The 20,299-nt window shown below is 40.0% G+C and overlaps 3 protein-coding genes across 3 annotated transcripts in view; 1 reads left to right on the forward strand and 2 right to left on the reverse strand.

Moving 5' to 3' along the window:
• The window catches only part of LOC136435603 (EEF1A lysine methyltransferase 2-like), a 36,026-nt gene extending 30,595 nt beyond the window's left edge, over window positions 1-5,431 (forward strand). Inside the window, exons 2-7 of the mRNA XM_066429225.1 lie at window positions 1,857-1,890; window positions 2,261-2,326; window positions 2,879-3,002; window positions 3,643-3,747; window positions 4,124-4,349; window positions 5,272-5,431. Of these exons, the coding sequence (XP_066285322.1) occupies window positions 1,857-1,890; window positions 2,261-2,326; window positions 2,879-3,002; window positions 3,643-3,747; window positions 4,124-4,349; window positions 5,272-5,375 (659 nt within the window). The 3' untranslated portion in view covers window positions 5,376-5,431. The remainder of the gene's footprint in view (window positions 1-1,856; window positions 1,891-2,260; window positions 2,327-2,878; window positions 3,003-3,642; window positions 3,748-4,123; window positions 4,350-5,271) is intronic.
• A 590-nt stretch (window positions 5,432-6,021) lies between these two features.
• LOC136435602 (serine/threonine-protein kinase ULK3-like) lies at window positions 6,022-11,259 on the reverse strand. The gene has a single exon (XM_066429222.1). The coding sequence runs from the start codon at window positions 11,074-11,076 to the stop codon at window positions 9,595-9,597; it is 1,482 nt and encodes a 493-aa protein (XP_066285319.1). The 5' UTR covers window positions 11,077-11,259; the 3' UTR covers window positions 6,022-9,594.
• Window positions 11,260-11,381: 122 nt separating this feature from the next.
• Window positions 11,382-20,218, reverse strand: LOC136435604 (EKC/KEOPS complex subunit LAGE3-like). Its single transcript, XM_066429226.1, has 3 exons — window positions 20,103-20,218; window positions 12,585-12,710; window positions 11,382-11,612 (listed from the first exon to the last, which is right to left on the reverse strand). Exons 1-3 carry the CDS (start codon window positions 20,156-20,158, stop codon window positions 11,492-11,494), a joined length of 303 nt encoding a protein of 100 aa, XP_066285323.1. The 5' UTR covers window positions 20,159-20,218; the 3' UTR covers window positions 11,382-11,491.
• Between the last annotated feature and the right edge of the window lie 81 nt (window positions 20,219-20,299).

Consider the following 20,299-nt stretch of genomic DNA (forward strand, 5'->3'; position numbering starts at 1 on the left):
CAGCCAGGCACTGATTGGAGGCGGGGTTAAAAACTCAGAAAAATGGCTAAAAATAACAAAAATGGGATAATTTATTAATAAAAATGAGCCAAATGAGGTCTGACCATTGCTCAGGTAACAGGTCTAAGGCTAAAACCCCATGAAATGGACCAAAATGGTCTGCCTCTATCCTATGTGAATTTCCTATAGGGGAGACTAAAGGGATACAATAAATGGCAGTAATGCATGTATCCCTATGGGGAAGTTAAGAAAAAGAAGGTGTCATTATCTCAGGAATCAAAACATCAGACTACAATAACTTACCCTCAAATACTAACCAGTTATGTCAACTGTCATCAGATTCATCCCTGACAAATTCTATACGGCTATTCTCCAGGTAACCCCCCCTAATCAGAGCCCTTGGATAGGCCCTACAGGCTTCAAACACCCAGTTGAAGACCATCCCACTATATCAGGGGGGTGCCAAACCCCACAAGGTAGAGAAAGACCATTTATTTCAACTAATTCAGCAAATACAGAGTCTATCCTACCACAGCCTATCCTATATTGCCCAGATTTCACAAAAAATCCCACCAAAAAGAATTTTCAATGGTTTAAACCATGTTTTTTACTTGGAGTCTCTCATCGTGCGGTCTGGGCGCAGGCGCAATCCCTTTAGTCTCCCCTATTAGAGAAATCAATTTCAGAATTGACAGCTGTCAATCATATCACACAATGCGGGGTAGGGTTGTGAGTTAGAATCCTGAGTATCAAAGACCTCAGACCAAAAACAGTCCCCTGGGAGTTGATGACCTAACAGGTGTCAGGGCTGCTCTCCTAAGTTAGGCTAGGAATGGCCAAGTTACCCATTATAGGTGGAAAATTGTCAGAAACAGGTAAATAAAGTTAGAATTTGGTCACCCCAGTACAGGGGGGACTTTTTTTCCCTATAGTAGGCACCTGAATTTCCTTTTGAGGTACAACAAAAGTCAATACAGGGGCCCTGACAGGCCTAAAAGCAAGACAAGTGTGTAGAAACCATCACAAAAAGCAGCTATAAACAAGGCATAGAGCATAGAAAAAGAGTTTGACAAGGTAAAAACACAATATTCACCTGGTATGAGACCCCCCTCACCATTAGGTAACCCCCCCCCCCCTTTCAATTCACCTTTAGAATACTCAAATCCCATCCTTTGTACACATAGCCTAGCTGCAGCCAGGCACTGATTGGAGGCGGGGTTAAAAACTCAGAAAAATGGCTAAAAATAACAAAAATGGGATAATTTATTAATAAAAATGAGCCAAATGAGGTCTGACCATTGCTCAGGTAACAGGTCTAAGGCTAAAACCCCATGAAATGGACCAAAATGGTCTGCCTCTATCCTATGTGAATTTCCTATAGGGGAGACTAAAGGGATACAATAAATGGCAGTAATGCATGTATCCCTATGGGGAAGTTAAGAAAAAGAAGGTGTCATTATCTCAGGAATCAAAACATCAGACTACAATAACTTACCCTCAAATACTAACCAGTTATGTCAACTGTCATCAGATTCATCCCTGACAAATTCTATACGGCTATTCTCCAGGTAACCCCCCCTAATCAGAGCCCTTGGATAGGCCCTACAGGCTTCAAACACCCAGTTGAAGACCATCCCACTATATCAGGGGGGTGCCAAACCCCACAAGGTAGAGAAAGACCATTTATTTCAACTAATTCAGCAAATACAGAGTCTATCCTACCACAGCCTATCCTATATTGCCCAGATTTCACAAAAAATCCCACCAAAAAGAATTTTCAATGGTTTAAACCATGTTTTTTACTTGGAGTCTCTCATCGTGCGGTCTGGGCGCAGGCGCAATCCCTTTAGTCTCCCCTTTCGGACCCTCTGAACTCGGAACAAAAGAATAGTAAGAGATATCATAAATATCTAGTATATACGGTGTAGTTTATGAAACAATGTTCCTGGCAATATTGGATTGCTCAACGCCATAATTTGCTTTGTATTTTGAAGGGAGTCTCACCGACAGAAAAGAAGGGGGAGGGGGGCAATATGTTTTTGTGTGTGCGTGTAAAATTATACACGTGGGTTGACAAAAAATACGTAAAATTATAACATTGTTAAATGTATATTGACATGTGTGTTACAAAATTGGAACTTTTACTAGTAGCTATTTAGCTTTGAACCAAGAGACTCATAGCCGAATTACCTGTTGTACAAATATTATGTTGTATTGCTCTTACATGCTTTTAAAATGATGCAATTTTTGTAATTTGCAGTTGGGATGCAGTGTATGAACAAGAAAAAATAAATTTCAAAGATAATGGAGATGTTGGAGAAATTTGGTGAGTATTTTCAATTCTCGCAAGGCCTAAATATGCATTTCATTGTTCCATATGTCAAAATTCAAAAATTATGCACCTACCTTGTGGTTCAGAAGTGATAAATATAATTGCTAAACTCTAGGCCACTTCACATGTTACCACAACCAACAGACCCAGAAAGTGAATTATTGTCATCAATTGAAGTAGAAGTTTCAAGGCATCCTCATTTGAGGTGAAGCATGATGCTTTTTGAAGTAGCCATTGGGAGTGCAATGCGGCTTCGCCAAGGCTCGCGTTTTTGGCCAAGCACACCGGGTCACCCCTACTCTTCTCGATAAGTGTGTTGGGTTCTTTTACGTGCAGAGGTTTGATGCTTAAGGCTTATTCCCCAAGCTCCCTCATACACGGGGCTGCCAGCTTTACATCACCATCTGAAATGCCAAATGTAATCCCTGTTGGAGCTGGAGACGACCCCTAGGATCGAACTATACAGATGTCACATATGATATTAAATGTATGATATTAAATATCATCTTTCTGAAAAGTTTCCATCCTGTTTCTTCTGTACCCCAGGTTCGGTGAGGACTGTATGGAGAGGATTGTGAAATGGTTCAGGGAAGGCTCCCATGGCCAGGTGCAAACAGACAACAGAATACTGGACATCGGATGTGGAAACGGAGCTCTGCTTGTAGAAATGGTAATTGTGACGTATTGTACGCCCATTGGACATGTGTGTTCAAAAGCACTTCCAAAAACACATTTTCCAAGACACCTTGCAGAAAGCTGACTCTCCAAGCAGAGGTTGGTGGGGAAGATTGTGACCTTCTTATCATAGGTCCCTCTTTTTGTAGCTGGCCTCACCAACATTTGAAGCAAACAGAATGTCAGTTGAGAGAGAAAAAGAATTTTCCACAGCTAGTACGCTTTCTACAACGGCCCCAAAATGCACTCCAGCTCAGTGGGGTTCCAAAACACCTTCCAGCCCCATATGCATGCAAAGAGAACAATGTATTTTTTGGGAAGAGTTTTTAAGAAGGCATTTGAATATATTTTTGATAACACCAATGTAAAGTGGGCTAATTGATAGACGACAGGGGTAGAACAGCTAGTTTTGTGTTACCAGTTACTGAGTGAGCGAGTTACTAAAAAGTTCAAAGATCTGACATATTTGCTTGCCACACAAAACTAGCTGTTCTACCCTTATAATCTTTACATGTGTATTACTATTTATATAATATATTACATGTTTCGTAGCATACATTATCCAGATTGTGTTCTCTTTTCTAACATATTCTTTAAGTATTTTTGCAATGGTACGGTCCTCTTTATGCTTACAGGCAAAGGAAGGTTTTACCTCCCTGACAGGAATGGACTATTCCCAGCCCTCTGTGGACTTGGCAGTCTCCATAGCTAAAACAGAAAATGTCAACATAACATACCAGGTGATTCACTTTCTTCAAATCCCTTAGATAATTTAAAATTTTTAACTTCAAGTACTGTACATCTTTCAAATGAATATTTTATTTATGTCAATCATTCTGGAATCACATCTTGTGTTTTGTGGTAGATCTAGTATATTTTAGATTTTATCAATGTATAGCCAAACGTCAGTTTTCCACAGTCCTTTATGATAATAATGTTGCTATCTTTTACTCTAGAATGAATTTTGAGTATTGTCAAATTCGCAATTCAGCCTATAGGCTGCGAGGGATTTATTTTTTCAATAAACCATACAGCATCATCAAACAGACTGAAATCATTACCTCCGTTTTCACCGGTAGTAAGATCAAAACTAAATCTCTTCACTTTCTCTTGTAGAGAGCTGACATCCTCGACGAAGAAGACCCGATCTTCTCAGTCGACAGATTCGACATCTGCACAGACAAGGGTACCTACGATGCCATCGGCCTCAGTCCAGAAGACGCCACACAGAAGAGACGGACATATGTCAATCATGTCCACAGACTTCTGAAGGATTCAGGCCTCCTGGTCATCACGTCATGTAACTGGACCAAGGAGGAACTTCTGGAACACTTCTCATCAGGTACAAGAATCACCCCAGCGTAGCGTGTGTAGTCCAGTGGTTAGCAATCTTGCCTCTGGAAGCCCCGGGTTCGATACCGGCTGTGTCGCTCACCCGACATGCATGCTACCGGAAAGGGTCGCAGTCCTAGGACGGGACATTAAGCCGTGGTCCACTGTTCATTGTGCTTGTTGAAAAGAGCTACGGGAATATCCCCGGTACAATGAACCTGTAAATACTGTACATAGCATTTGTCTTCTGTCACGACCAGTGGAAGATTAGCTCTTCTGTTCATTGAGTTCATCTAAGCTAAACTGGTTCGAGATCACTTTCCTTTTTTCCCGACCAAATCGATTCAGCCATGACCCGACAAATCGCTTTCTAAGTTGCCTTAACAACCAAATCTGGCAAAACAAACTCGCCAGTGAGATGCTGGAAGGTGTCAGCTTTTAAAGGATGTCTTCAGATTGACAATTTGGGCACTTTGGAAATGATACAAGTCGACCACAATTATACCTTTCAAAAAAGGTAGTTTCTAGTACTTTTCTTCAAAGATTTCATGGCGGTCGGCTTGTATCATTTCCAAAGTGCCAAAATTGTCAATCTGCGTTTTTGTCAGGCTTTCTACTTTGTCATGTTTTCTTGTCTCTATAACCCACATAAAGACAAACAAAACATGACAAATTTGTGAAAGTAGAAAACCCAACAAAACCGCCTAAAAACACATCAAAACCAGCCGGAACCCCTCCTCTTCTTGGAGAGTAGCTGCTTTGAACATTTATCGTTTGCAGAAATTGATTTTTACATCTACTATTATAATATACTGAAATTTTCTGTTCTGGTTTACTGAGAATATCACTTGTGACTGTCATTGTGAAATCTTCTTCTCTGCGTCAAAGTTCCAGCCTTTATATTTCAAACATAGATTTCTTCTCTGTTCCAGGTTTCGAGTCAGTTGATGAGATAAGACACCCCACCTTCAAGTTTGGAGGCAAAACTGGGACCACGACAACTTCTATTGTGTTCAAGAAAAAGGACAGCAGATAAGGAAGTCTCTCAAGATAAAGAATCGTATCCCCTGGCAATAAATGTGTTTGATAACACTTTATGTCTACAAGCACTTCTTTTGTTGATATCATTCCTATATCTATATCTGTCTCAGAAACCCAAGCATTATTAGTGTCCGAAAAATCGGATTTTGAAAGTCAAGTTTTTTAGTCATTTCTATACATGATAACTTCCAACTACAATGTAGAGCAACATCCATGATGCAAAAATACGACGTTGTTGTGACGTGAGAACTCACTGAAAATCGTGGCAAGACTTTTCGTAGGCTCACGAAACTAATAAGGCGTTCATCATATGGCATGTTTTTGCACGGTTTTAAAATGCTGAAAGTATGAAGTTATTACACAAAGGTGCTAGACAGTGTTAGTAAATGTCCCTACAATAAAGATTTCAGCATTTTTTCTAATTTCCATTTTTTGGTCCCCAATATTGCTTTGGTTGCCTTTAAAAGGTATTAATTACTGTTAAAGATTATCAGAAAATACTGTAGTTTGCTGTCATAGGCACTATAGGTTCAAGAGAACATCATTCTGTGCTTAACATGTTAAAACTGGATTCTAATATTCAATTACTATTGACTGGACCCGGCAAAGATATTAATCACAAATCATAGCAAAGAACGATGTTTCCTTTTTTTGAAACAAACTTTATTCATAACCATATGCTTCAACTTTTCAAGTCACCATGCATGGTACAAACACAGTTTTTAAAGTATGTATCATACATTTTTCAGGAGAAAAATAATTCAATGTCCAACAATTACAGAGTATACTATATGCATGTAATATGCCCATCATAATACATCCTTCAATAAATTCTGAATTTTGGATTGGTAACAAGTTTTTAGAGTTCATTTTTGAAGTGTCCTAAACTGTCCATCAGTATGTTTGATCACCCTTCAAAGAACTAATGAAATCATTGATTTCTGTCATGGTCATGAGACCATAAAAGTTTTTGGCAATGCCTCGAGAGCCGAGTCTCTGAAGGCCAATTTGTTTCAGATTAATTTACTGGATTGTGCACATGAGAAATATTTCTTAGAACACGAAACAAGATCTCAAATTGTGTGTACTTTTCATGTTTTCGTGAAGAGATAACTAAGAGTCACCCAACTTCTTTAAGCCACAAAAGTGTATTTACTTTTATGACTTGAAAAAGACAATAGTACCCACAGACAGCTCTGCTTGTTTTTGGTGATGCCTCAGGGATGGGGCCTTTTTTTATCCCATGGACCTTAACCTCTTTGTATGGAGCTTCTTTTGAGAGAGCTCATAGTCATACACCCATACACCTACATGTGTAGTATATCGACCCAAGTTTTCCCTGCATTAATAGATAGCATAACTCTTTAGCACCATTGCAATATCAGACACTTCAACATATGTCTTCAATGTACAGGCAAACATTTTTACATCTCTACTGTTTTGCCTAACTATTTCTATGACATTTATAAGCCAGCTTGTCTTCTCATTGGCTAAGCACACAGAAGTGCAAGTTGTAGATGTCTCTAGCTCTGTTGATGGTTTGTGGAAATGTCTTGTGACAAATTCAAATGCAACAGACTCTGTGATTGGTTCCTGAAGCATTTGAATACCTTTCCACTGTTGTCACATGCTAGCTCATTGGTGCAAAGAAGATACAAGATCTCCCTGCAAACTGTTTCAATGTTGATATCTGTTTCATCCTGACACATACACATAGGAAAATATGTCTGATTCCAAGCGAGGACAATAATATACATCTACTTTTAAAGACACCTTGCATAAATTTCTACAGAGAACATTAACACCATTGTTTACTTAATGCACATTGCATAACGATTGTTTTGATGCAGTCATAAGTTACCCAGAGCTGCAAGCAGACAAGATACTTCATTGGCATTTGCATATTCCACTAGTTGTATGTCTTGGAATCTGTCGAGAAGTTGCGAGTACTCAGTAGAATGGCTACTCTTAAGCTTACGGTACTTAAGATGTTATGATGAGCTCTACTGTCAGCTTCTTAAGCACGAATTGTATCTTATACCTCCAACATAAGTCAAAGACACAAGTTATACTCTTCTTTCAACATATGATGACAATAGAATATCTACACGACATTTGCTAGTCGACACTTTAAAGTCTACAGCACACCAGACATCTTGGCGTGTGGGACTTTCTTGAAGATCGAACGGCAAGATCTACGGTTGCCTGAAGACTCTACAAAGGCAGCTTGAATTCTGCTGCCTGTGCTCATCTTTAACATTAAATTTTTCCCTGATTTTTCTGGAGTTTTTATTATAAAGTCTGTAGCTTATACTACAAGCTTTTTTTGTTACAACAGTTTCACCTGCAGAGAAAGATCTCGGGTAAATATTGTTGGTAAATTCATGTCTGTTGGCAAGGAGGACGTTTCAATGTTTTGAATATTTGCTGCAAGTACAAGACTACAGGGTTTTGCCTAGCTCTAGATTTCTTAATCTCCAACTTCCAAGCAGACCTTACGGTGGCAAAATCATAACTTTAGGCCAAGACTTCAGTTGCCCATGGACGCAGTCTTGGATTTTGTGACCAGAAGGTCTGCTTGGAGGTTATAGATTTCTTTCCTTCTTGGTCTTCAGCTTGTACTTTTTTCTACAGCCAAATAAATAAATCAAATCAACTCCTGGTGGATTTGATGTAGTTCAATCTTTTTTCAGATGATGTCAATTTCGACTCTCAAGATGACAGAATGGCCGTTATTTTTGGACGTCGATCTCCACAAGATTCCGTCAAATTTCGGAATGACGGATGCTAGGCAAAACCCTGGGCCTGACTCTTGCAGGCCGGGATCAACCAACCAGCAGCGTGACGTCAACATACAAACACTCTATACCTCCCTTAGGTCCAATTTACACTTGTTCTTTGAAACTGTAGTACTACACATTGTAGTCTACTTCTGTAGAACACTACAACTTCACATCTGCTTTACACTCACTGACAGGAAGCCTAGCCGGACACCCACTTTTCCGCGAATGCCATGAAACTGTAGTGACCTATTGTGACCTTTGAAAAATCGCGTGAGGAAATTTCAGCATGGTTTTTATTTGTGAAAAGGTAGGGGTTTCATCTGATGCGAAATACCAAGGAAAAGGGCCTGACAGCTCGGTTTTACTGTGAAAACTAGAGAATGACCGCAGATGACCCGAAATGGAACACGTGTTTAGTTCGACTTCAGTCAGATCGAACATGGTTGTTGCCTTCAAAGTGTACATAGTCTACTACCTCTGTACTACAGTTTGGCTTTACACCCGGTTCCAAGTCTCACAGAACCTCTGCTAAAGTGTAGTACTACAGCCTCAGAGGGTGTGGTAGACTTCTGTAGTAGACACTTTATTTCTATTTACACCCAGAAAAAAGCTGTAGTGTACTACAGAAGTAGACTACGATGTGTAGTACTACAGTTAAAAGAACAAGTGTAAATTGGTGCTTACGTTCACTCCTCCAGGCAACTAACACTTTGTAAATGAGTGACCGCATTAGAATCCAGTGTTTCCCATAACATGGCCATTTCACCATTCCTAAAAAGTCGACAACTTGAGATATACTGTATATCTAGTAGTACAGAGAAGCTGTTATTACAATCCGGTCTTAGACTTGCAGGAAAACTTGCCACTTGCAATAGAGACTGGATGTGAGACCATGGCAACCATACATGTACTAAACAATCACTGCTGTCATTCTATCTGTTGGAATCCGGAACATATCAGAATGCTGCACTGATCAAATTATACCAGGATATCTTAACATGTCATCCATATTTGAGATACAGTATCATATGAGTCATCAAATTTGGGTTCTTCTATTACGGAAGTTTGGGGAGGGAATAATAATATGAACTGAATAATATACTCTTGGTTTGGATACTAAGTGTTCGGTATGTGCCATTCTTGACAAGTCTAGCACTGGGGCACTCATCTTTGGAATTTTGTTTTTGTAAAAAAAAAAAAACTTTTTCAGTGGCTTTAATTTTTATATCCAGAGGAAGAACTGTGCATCCTGAGAATGCAATGCATAATGGTTTCAGGAGGACAAATCGGATTGTTGTCACCAAATCTTTTTCTCTAAATGCTTAACTTCTGATGGATCAAATAAACATTGTGCTTTAATTTCCCACCAACCCACCCGCGGAAAATTTGATGCCTTAAATTTCTAAAGCTAAATTTGTAGTTCCCAGGTCTTCACTGAACGACACATCTGTTCATGTCATCTCTAGAATCGTTATATCGTTCCCCAGAATCTGACAACTTCGGGGCATCTCGCTTCATCATGTTCTTGTAGTCCTTCACCGCCTGTGCGTGATTCAACAGCTTCTGCACCTCCATGTGAAGCAGATCCCTCCGCCTACCCTTTGGCTCTGCCTCTAAGAGAGAAAGTAGTTCCTCTAGGGCGTGTTTGTACTCCTCTAGTGCGCTGTCGTAAAGTTCGTGCTCCGCCCTTAGTTCCGCGATGGCGGCACGCTTTAACGCTTGATGCAGGCGCGTACACGATCCCGCCATTTCCCACAGCGTTTCCGCTTCCTTTGGCGTCGCTTCATTTTCGTCTTCTTCCTCATTGGTGGGTTCTTCTATGGGTTTGATCATGCACTTGAGTTCCTCTGCTCGAGCCATGTATTCCATCACTCTCTTTCTTAGCACGTCTTTTTTTGATTCGTCGCTCTCGTAGTGGACGGCGGGAACAAAGAACTCGAGAGCGTCGCAGTACTTCTTCACCGCTTCCGCGTGATTTCCCGCTTCGTCAAACGTCACCGCTTCCGTCACGATGGAAACGGCTTTGTCTAGCGAGTCGTGGGACGGCACGTGTTCCAAGTCGATAAACGGGTGGTTGAAAAACTCCTCGAACGTTATCCTCTGATTCGGGTCCCTCTGCAAAAGACCTAGGAGCAGATCACGACATTTGACGGAAATCTGTATCCCCTGAGGAATCTCGATGGGTTTGGTGTCGCGGATTTTCACCTCTAGTTCGGCGTACGACCGTGAGTAGAACGGCGCCCTGCCGAACAACGCTTCGTACAAGATCACCCCCAGCGACCAGAGGTCCACTCGTGCATCGTACTTTGTGTTGCAGAACATTTCTGGTGCCATGTAGAGTGGACTCCCGCGTAACGACGTCATCCTCGCCTCGTCGCCCATGTACTGAGCGAAGCCGAAGTCCGCCAGCTTCAGCACCGGGTTGTCCCGCGACGACAAAAGGATGTTCTGCGGTTTGAGGTCCATGTGGGAGATGTTTTTCGACCGGAGAAACTGTAACGCCATGGCTAACTGCTGGCCGAATCTCTTCGCCAGGTACTCCGGCAACGTTCTCTTACTGTGGATAAAACGGGAAAGATCGCCGCCGCTACAGTACTCCATGATCAGGTAGATGTTGTCGCGGTCCCACTGGAAGTCCTTCAGTTCGACGATGTGCGGGTGTCGGACGTTTTTCAGGATCTCGATCTCAGTCAGGAGGTTGTCAGTGGCAGCTTTGTTCAAGTTCGACTTCTGGATACACTTGATGGCGACCACCTGGCGCCGCTTGCTCTTACTGTACGCCTTGAAGACGGTGGCGTACGTTCCGCTGCCCAGTCGCTCGGTAAGGACAAAGTCTGGTAGCTGCGGAACGGATGCGAGCCTACCAGAACCAAACCGGGCGGAGCCCGGGCGGGCGGTACCCGGTCGTGACATCTTCGAAAAGTTTTACGCCTGCTTTTCTACAAGCTCTCCACAAACGTTCCCACTTTATTTTGTTTTTGGCGACGCCTCATGGGCTAGCCTAATAGCATATTATTTTCATTCCCTCCAATGCCATCATAAAGTCAAAATGTGTAACCTGGGGGAGGGTGCTTCAAATTTCCTTAGGAAATGTTTTTGATTTTTTTCAGTCTTTGAAAGTTTTTTCAGTTTTCTTCTTACTTCTCAGTCAAGACCAAGGCAAGTACTACTTCAAATTTCCTAGAAACTGTGTTTGATTTTTTTCAATCTTTGCAAGTTTTTCCAGTTTTTTCCTACACAATGTACTTCTCAGGCCAAGATGAGTGTTACTGGTCACTTTACTGGTCACTCCTTTTTATTCTCTCTGGACAGAAGGTCGTTAGGGGTCCTAGACATCCTGTGGGTCAGCTGGTCCAAACTTCTCCATGGTCTGGATGGTCATGTCCAAGTGGTCAAGGAAGGAATGGAAGGCCACACGCAGGAGCCGGGCCTGGGGGGCAGTGAACAGCCTGTCCGAGGCGACAAAAAGACAAGGGTCAATGACATGGGTTGGTCAGTAAACATCAGTCACTTTGGAGTTAAAACGACACTAGAGTCTACAGTCAGAATTTCCAACAGCTCTATATTGAAAAGAAACAAAAACAAATCTCTATTGAAAAGAAACCAACAAAAAACCAACAAAAAACAAAAAAAACTACCACTATACTGAATATAGTGAAATACTAATCATATTCTTTCAAATGTTATATGGTTGCCAATCAGATTGCTCAGTTCAGAAATGACTCAAGCTGATTGGCCAAGTCTATTCATGTGGGCATTGTACCACCAGTATCAATTCATATTGACAAAAGGTTACTATTTGATATAACATGTTATATGCAATATTTCCTGAAAGAACACACATTACTGTAAATAACTAAATTTTTCTTGCTTCACTGCGAACGTAAAACCACCGCAAGATTAAAATGCTTGTTCTGTCTTATGCCTGCAGCCTACCCCATTATTTCAACCAGGAATTAAAACCACAGTGAATACTCCATTTTCTCTCTTACGAAAAATTAAATCCCAACGAACGTAAAAGCATTTACAGTGGATGCTAAGGCTGCTACCGTAACTTTAAATCTGGAAAGACATTAAAAATCTACAATCTGTAATTAGTTCTTAAGTCAAATATTTCTATACATGCTATGTCAAAAACACCATCAATAAGAAACAACGACAGCCTCGTACTGTAAATGCATTTAAACTTGCAGGGATTTAATTTCGCGGTAGGGAGAAAACATTGTGTTTGCGGAGGTTCTAAGTTCGCGTTTGAAACAATAGTAACGCTATACATCATCATCATTCCATGCTATACATAGGTGGGCAAAAAGTTTCGCGGTGGTTTTAAGTTCGCTCTGAAGAGTTCACCACAAAAACCGCAAACATAACACCGCCACTAACATTTCTGCATTTACAGTATCAATGGCAACATTACTTACACGACAAGCTCTTTGTCCTCCACGCGTAACTTCTTCACGATCTCTTTCCTGGGCTCGGGGTCGGGGAACAGCGATCCGTACGCGACGATAGCGAGCTGCTGGGAAGGGAAGGGCACTCGCAGTTCCCTGGACAGTACGTGGTTAAGGAATAAACATTGGTCTGCATATTGTTGACATATTGTATATCTATAGTCAATTTAGGCCAGACAAGGCCAGAAAATTTCAACGGTTTGTTACGGTATCTTGTTATTTTTTATTTCATGTGTACATGAGGCCACGCCAATTTATTTTCTTGCTTCTCGGAAAAGCCTGTCCTGTATTTCCCATTTTGAAAAAAAAAAATTGCATCACTATTCCATTCACAAATTTTTCCTCACGATTTTACTATTTGTTCAGTTGTAAAACTCAATAGCCACCAAAATAGATCATAAAGGCCTGCACATGCCTAAAAAGTGTGGTCATATTTTATCACAAGTTATATAACTTATAATTTTTCATTTATTAAAACTATTTTTCAATATCAATCCATATATATATGTTACATATAGCAAAAGGTGATTTTGTTACTGAAATTATAGTACTAGATCAAAGAAAGGGGTTCATTGCATAAAATGAGCCATACAAAGCTGAAATTTGAATAATCCTCTTACTCTTTATGATATGTAAACCCTTATCTTCACCCCAGACTATTTGCAAAAAAAATGTTTTTTAATTTTTTTCGCCCTGTCGCTCCACTTTTTTTCCGAAAAAATCTGAGAAGCAACGAATTAAATTGGTGTGGCCTTGTGTACATGTACAGCTGGTATGTAGGAATTTTAACTTGTCTGGTATTTTAACAGCAGGTCACGATACTTTTATCATTTTTACTTCCATTAAATCATTTCTACTATCAGTTAAAGCATTCTATGCTCATATTTTGCCCAATAACGCAAACAATTCAACCAAATTATAAATGGGTTTGCCAAGCCTACGGCAAAGCAAGAGGGTCAATCTATTTGCACACGTGCCTATTTGTACAATGTACTCGTGCTATATACATAAGATTTATACATGCTTTCCTGTGCCCTTTGGTCACTTGAACTTTGGAATGGCTTCATTTAATTCTAACCTGGCGTCCCGGTGGCATAGTGGCAAGGTGTTTGGCCCTACTAGTTTGGCCCCAGAACCCAGAAATACCGGGTTCGAATTCGGGGTTCCCTGATTTGTCCTGTTGATGTTGTGCCCTTGGGAAAGGCACTTTACACAACTTTCCAAAACTTTACTCAGGTGAAATGAGTATGGTTAGGGACGTCCCTCGGATAGGACATTAAATGGAGGTCCTGTGTTTGAGGAGAGCCACACCTCAAGCATGTTAAAGAACCCAACACACTTATCGAAACGAGTAGGGGTCCTTCCCGGTGTGTGTGGATCATGTCATATCTGTACGGATATGCAGCTTGTACTCTTCAGTACAAACCTAATGTTACGCCTTGATGAGGTTTACCGGGTATGCAATACAATTTCTTTACAAACAAACAAACAAAAACCTCCTTGGCCTGTAGTAATTAAGGCTGCAGTGTCAGAAACAAACATGGCTTTCTTTTCCAAAACATTTTCAGAGAAGCTGTGAAAGTCTGGAGGTGATATCATAGGTGTCCATGGCTATGAAATCCATAAGAAGGCCTGTGACCTATATTTCTTTTCAAACCTTGTATTTTTCAAAGAGTCTGCTATTAATTCTATCTTAGGCCACAGAGTTAAGGCCACACCAATTTAATTTCTTGGTTAACGGATATTTATTTTCAAAAAAAAAAATGAATTAGAAAAAAAATATCGAAAACAGAAGGCTGGGCTAGCCTTCTGTTTTCATTATATTTTTTCTAAAATATTTTTTTTGGAAAATAAAAATCTGTTAACCAAGAAATTAAATTGGTGTGGCCTTAACTCTGTTTGCTCCTTTGGAACTAGTAGCTATCCTACAGAATAATCTGGCATCCGATAGTTACGATTTAAATTTTAATATTCGCAAATGAAGATATCATTGTAGACAAGAGTTCATGGCATCTTGTTGCTAATTGCAGACAAAATTGTTGTGTCTAAAATGAACAAACGATTGAATTAGGTCATATCATTGGTTTGTTAGATTGACAGGAAAACCCAGAGCAGGAAAAAACTTGCCCAGGCTCTTCCATTATCATGCATCACCATCTGCTAGTACTTGTAGTATTTTAGGTGTGCCTAGGTCACCTACAACATGCAATTGCATACATATACCTTTTGCATTGCAAACTAAGGCCAAACCATTCTAATTTCTTGGTTAAGGCGGCCAGCCTTCTGTTTTCATGATTTTTTTTTCTAAAATTTTTTTTTTTAAATAAAAATCCGTTAACCAAGAAATTAATTGGTGTGGTCTAACGGAGTTTAAAAAAAAATGCTAGGTTGGAAAGTCGACTGTCACAGGAAAACAGAATCTCAGAGTTTGGTGCACACAATTTCAGGGAGTGAACAGGCCTAAGGGTCAGGTGCAAGTTTTCACCCCAGCCTTCATGATTTCTTTTTTTGCTAAAATTAAAAAAAAATCTGTTAACCAAGAAATTAAATTGGTGTGGTCTACCCATACTATTGCATGCATCTACTAGTATTCATTTTTGGAATAGCTCTAAGTTGAAGGTGTCTTCTTCAACCCTCTCTGCATCACACAAATGAAACAGCCCTTGTCTGAGGTGCCAGCTTGTCTAGCATAGCATGAGTTGTTAATAACATTCAAAAGATAAATCAGGAAAATAATTGTGCTCTAGATCTGTGCTAGCAGGGCTCGAAATAGTGGGTGCATGTGCACCTGTGTGCACCCGAAATTCGAGCTGTGCAACAAATTTTTGACTGTGGGTGCATTGGTGCACATAGATATTTTTGTACTCTATAGCCTATAGGGTAAAGGTTCTCTTGTACACTAGCATACAGAATATCCTTGAAATGTAAGTATCAGAAAAAGCAAAATATAACCTTTTGTTGTACTTTATTCGATGTATTGCTTGGTTGAAATTTGAAATCTGGATAGAATTACAGCTTGAGAGGCAGTGGCATCAAACTGATGTTTTGCTGACATTCAACCTTGTTTTATGTGGTGCACTCCAAATTTTTTTCTGTGCACCTAATTTTTTTGGTTGGGTGCAACAGTGCACCGCCTAGGCGACCACCTCTTCAAAGCGACTACATGGCCATGGCGACCGCTTTTTCTTGGCCCTGACAATTTTCCCCATTGGCACAAGCATTAAACTGCCTGCCCAAGGCATGCTGTCTTAAATCACATAATTTTCCATCTATCTACGTACTAGTACTGTATTTGAACACCTCGACCTGGAAACATGTTATGATTGGAATCCTCTTCATGGCGACCACCTGTCCATCGCGACCGTTTTTGCTCGGTCCCCCGGGTGGTCACCTTGCAATTGGGCAGGTTTGACTGTATGTCCATAAAGAATTTGGAGCCCTGACTAGTATGTAGCTCAAAAACCCAACTCCATCCTAATAACTTCATTTCTTTTTGAAGAATTGTATCCCTGGATTATCTAATTCTGCAAGGTATTAAGGCTAAGGGGAAACGTGATTTTGCTATGACCTCACGCCTCCTCCCATTTCACATTTTGGCCGTTCTATAATGACTGAGTCGTGCTCGGCTCTTACCACACAATTTGTCATCGTTATGATAACAGTACAAGGACGATACTATCTGTAGGAATGGCCCAGTACATCTCACAACCAGGCCAATACATGTACAATGATTCGGTTCTCGGAAAATGGTTTTAAAAGATTATGCCATGGTCTCTTTTGCGAAGCTTTTGAATGTTTTTTTTTTCTACTGGCCCTTAAATTAAAACATTTGACATACCTCAAACTTGGATATCTGTAGGGATGGCCCAGTACATTTGACAACCAGGCCACTACAATGATTCGGTTGTCAGAAATTGTTTTTGTAAAGATTACGCTATGGTGTCTTCTGCAAAGCTCTTGAATATTTTTTTTCTACTGGCCCTTATAATATCTGACATACCTCAAATTTAGATCATTCATTCATGTATTGTATATGTCAGCCCCAAGATATTCTATCATGCTACTATTACTAATTTCTTGTTTTTCCAGATTTTAATAATTGATATTTTCAACAGAGCATGATGCTTTTTCAAGAAGCTAGTGAAAGTGCAATGCAGCTTTGCTATGGCTTACGTTTCTAGCCAAGCACACCCTATCTACTTTTCTGGTTAAGTGTGTTGGGTTCTTTTCGTGCAGAGGTTAAACACCTTAAGCTTCCCCATACATGAAGCTGCCAGCTTTATGTCCCCAACCAGATTGACCACTGCAACCCCAAACAGATTATGCCCAGTGGGGCTGGAACCCTCACCCTCTAGATCCATGGAATTTTGTCTACATTGCATTTTCACTAAGAGTAAGAGACCTTAACAATATATCATTATATCAAATACTTGTAACTATTTAATATACACTATAGGTTTCTTGTTTGAACATGAACACATATCTGGGCTGTTTAGGCCACACCAATGTATTTTCTTGGTTAACGGAATAAAAGAAGTTTTTTTGTTAAATGCTAGATGGGAAAAACAACATGAAAACAGAATCTCAGAGGAAATTTTGTACTATGGTGCACACAGTTTCAGGGTGTGAACAGGGTCAGGTGCAAGTTTTCACCCCAGCCTTAGCCTCCTTCGCAGACTTCCTATAATGGCGCCGTATATATTGGGGGGGGGGGGGGGGGGAGGGGGGGCAAGGTTCTCTAATGCCGGCAAGGGAGTTGTGTAGCCGAGGGACGGCGGCCAATTATATCCGATATAAACGGCAAACGTCCCTCGGCTACACAACTCCCTTGGCTACACAACTCCCTTGCCGGCATAAGAGAACCTTGCCCACCCCCCCACCCCCCCCACCCCCAATATATACGCTGCCATTATAGGAAGTCTGCGAAGGAGGCTACCAGCCTTCTGTTTTCATGAATATTTTTGTTGCTAAAATTAGAAATAAAAATCCGTTAACCAAGAAATTAAATTGGTGTGGCCTTATAATTACTTCTGTGCAGAAGTGTACTGCAAATACATGTATCTTTTGCACTTTGTTAACCTTCTCCCTGCTGCCTAACTCTGTAACCAATAGGGATTGGGTGCCAAATGGCTACTTCAGAGTGCTACAGGTTAAGTTTGCAGCGAAAACAATATTTTAGCACAAAAACACACACGGTTTCATGATTTCGCATTACATAGGGAAGACTGCGAAAATAAAATCACCACAAAGGCACAAATATTCCAAGACTTACAACAGGCTTTTTTGTACTCAACTGCAAAAAATTCCTGAACCAAGAAATCGACTTGACACAGCCCAATGACATCACTACATTCATTAGATTAGGACTAACAAAGCCTCTGTATCTACAATTTCAACACGGGATGGCAGACAGCTGTCTCCCTAGTGAAATTTCAAACAACCATTCTCCGCGACACTGTCTAGATTCAACTCCACGAGGAATAAGCTACATGCATATACTATAGCATCATGGCAGATTTCACTCACGTATATATACGTATGACATTCATACATAAACTAGACATTCTCCAAAATGTCACGAATATTGATAAACAAGGAAAAGACTTTTTGACTTGTAAGCATTGTAGAGCGCATACAAATTAAAGCACTTGAAGATTTTGCAATCGTAGGAAGCCGTATGATTGAAGTTATGAGATTTCAGAGCCCAGAAATATGCTCTTAATATTAAATATGTTATCATTTTAGTGTTACTAGTACTTAATTTATTGTTATATTCTAAGAGTTTTTAACCTTGTAGATACAAACCTTCCATTTGCCTCTGTTGCAAATTTCATTTTATTTAAATCCATATATTAGCAAATCATTTGACAGAACTGAGACATGCATTTTCCCCATAATTAATGAGCATGATTTCAGCCAATCGTAAGCTGAATTGCTACATGATGGCACAAATTGAATCAACCATTCCCTAAACAGTGGATCTCAAAGGGGCCCTTCCATTTCATGACATCACATTCAAATTAAGTACGTATACATCAAGCTAATTGTGAGACTGCGTTATCTTCTGTATTTAACGCATCATTTTTCTGAAATGATATAACGTTAGAGTAATAATTATTATTGTACCGTTGAGTCCACGTGGTCAGAAATGTGGGAAGAAAAAAGATATCGCCATAGTAAATTATATTGGACCTGCTTTTGCATTTTTGGTACGTCAGCTTTTATGTAAGGATACTAGAGCTGTGTACCTAAACAAATTTTAGGTACAGGTACAGGTACGGGTACACAGCGTTTAGGTACAGGTCCGGACCTGAACCTATACCTAAACTACTTGTTCGGAAAATACTAGATTTTCAATAAGGACAAAAGCACGTTTGAACTGGTAAAAACATAATATTTGATTGTGCTAGGTATTATTTTTATGAAAACACAGATGAAAATTTGACTCCAGCCATGCAAATGTGTTTTCTGTGCTTTAGAGTGGCGTTAGAGCACTGCCATGGTAATTTCATAGTAATTTTATCTGTCAAAGTGGCCATCCCCTGAGTCAGGTCCAGTACCAATACAGCAGGGTCAGGTATTTTGGACCTGTACCTAATTGATTGTACCCGGTACTGTATCGGTACAGTGTACCTGTACACAGCTCTAAAGGATACCATGAATGAATTCATTATTTGTCCGCGTATTGCATAGAAACATTTATACCCCTAACATTATATTTCAACACCCCCTAACCCTACACCTGACATAGGGGTGTCGGGACATAGGGGCATTGAAACAACGGCACGTCGGAACATAGGACTGTCCTATATGAAAACATATACCCAACATCATTTCCTAATTCTAGTCTATATTTCCAAAGCATTCAGAATGGGACAAAATGACAGAAATGATCTAGTTGTATATCGTACTTTGATACCATGAAATTAGATGCAATAAATTGATATAGAAAGGTAATATTTGGTAAACAATTGACACTTCCTTGTACTAGTACATAAACATGAAAACTAGACTGATTCAAAAGACCATTTCAAAATAATAATTTTTCTCTATTCTTGATACACAAAAGGTCGCTAACCTCTTGATGACATCATTAAAACAGGTGTTAAGTGACGTCATCACACGAATGCAAATTAACATTTGCAACTTTTCCTTGTTGAAACAATGGATAGCACAGCAACAACAAAAAACGGTCGTACCAGCAAAACCAAAATCATTGGAACTTTGCAGTGGAATTTTTCTCTAATTGATATCTATTTAGAGATCGAAAATATTTACATTGAATGGTTATTTTAGACAAAATAGGTTTAAACGAAACACTGCTATAAATTTCACACCCCCGCCCCACACCCCCATCTCTCGACCGAAAACGCAGTTTGATTCCGCATGAAGCTACTAAGCTCAAACTCACACCACTGGTCGACTTCTTAAAGTAGTCACTGTTAAAGACGCCACTGACGTTGAAGCAAGTTATTTCCAAAAGGATACATTGACAAAAGACCGCTGTTTCTCTCCACCGCCTTCTTGACACTGGACGTCGCCATCTTGGACTAGTCTATCTCAGAAAAGTCAGCTCTTGTGTGGGGGGTATACTTTCTCTTTAACCTCCTTGGTTCTATATTTTTGCTACGACAGAAATTAAACATTGAAATTTTTATGTCAAATAGTATGATGGAAATTTTATG

This window comes from Branchiostoma lanceolatum, chromosome 5, assembly GCF_035083965.1.
Source record: "Branchiostoma lanceolatum isolate klBraLanc5 chromosome 5, klBraLanc5.hap2, whole genome shotgun sequence".
Lineage (NCBI taxonomy): Eukaryota > Metazoa > Chordata > Leptocardii > Amphioxiformes > Branchiostomatidae > Branchiostoma > Branchiostoma lanceolatum.

What these genes read in the sequence shown, in the direction of transcription:
- LOC136435602 (XM_066429222.1), bottom strand. Translation starts at nt 11,076, where the DNA reads ATGTCACGACCGGGTACCGCCCGCCCGGGCTCCGCCCGGTTTGGTTCT.
- LOC136435604 (XM_066429226.1), bottom strand. Translation starts at nt 20,158, where the DNA reads ATGGCGACGTCCAGTGTCAAGAAGGCGGTGGAGAGAAACAGCGGTCTT. An exon ending in AACAGCGGTCTTTTGTCAAT is followed by an intron (nt 12,711 to 20,102) that starts GTATCCTTTTGG and finishes CGTACTGTCCAG; the next exon opens with GGAACTGCGAGTGCCCTTCC. An exon ending in GAGGACAAAGAGCTTGTCGT is followed by an intron (nt 11,613 to 12,584) that starts GTAAGTAATGTT and finishes CGCCTCGGACAG; the next exon opens with GCTGTTCACTGCCCCCCAGG.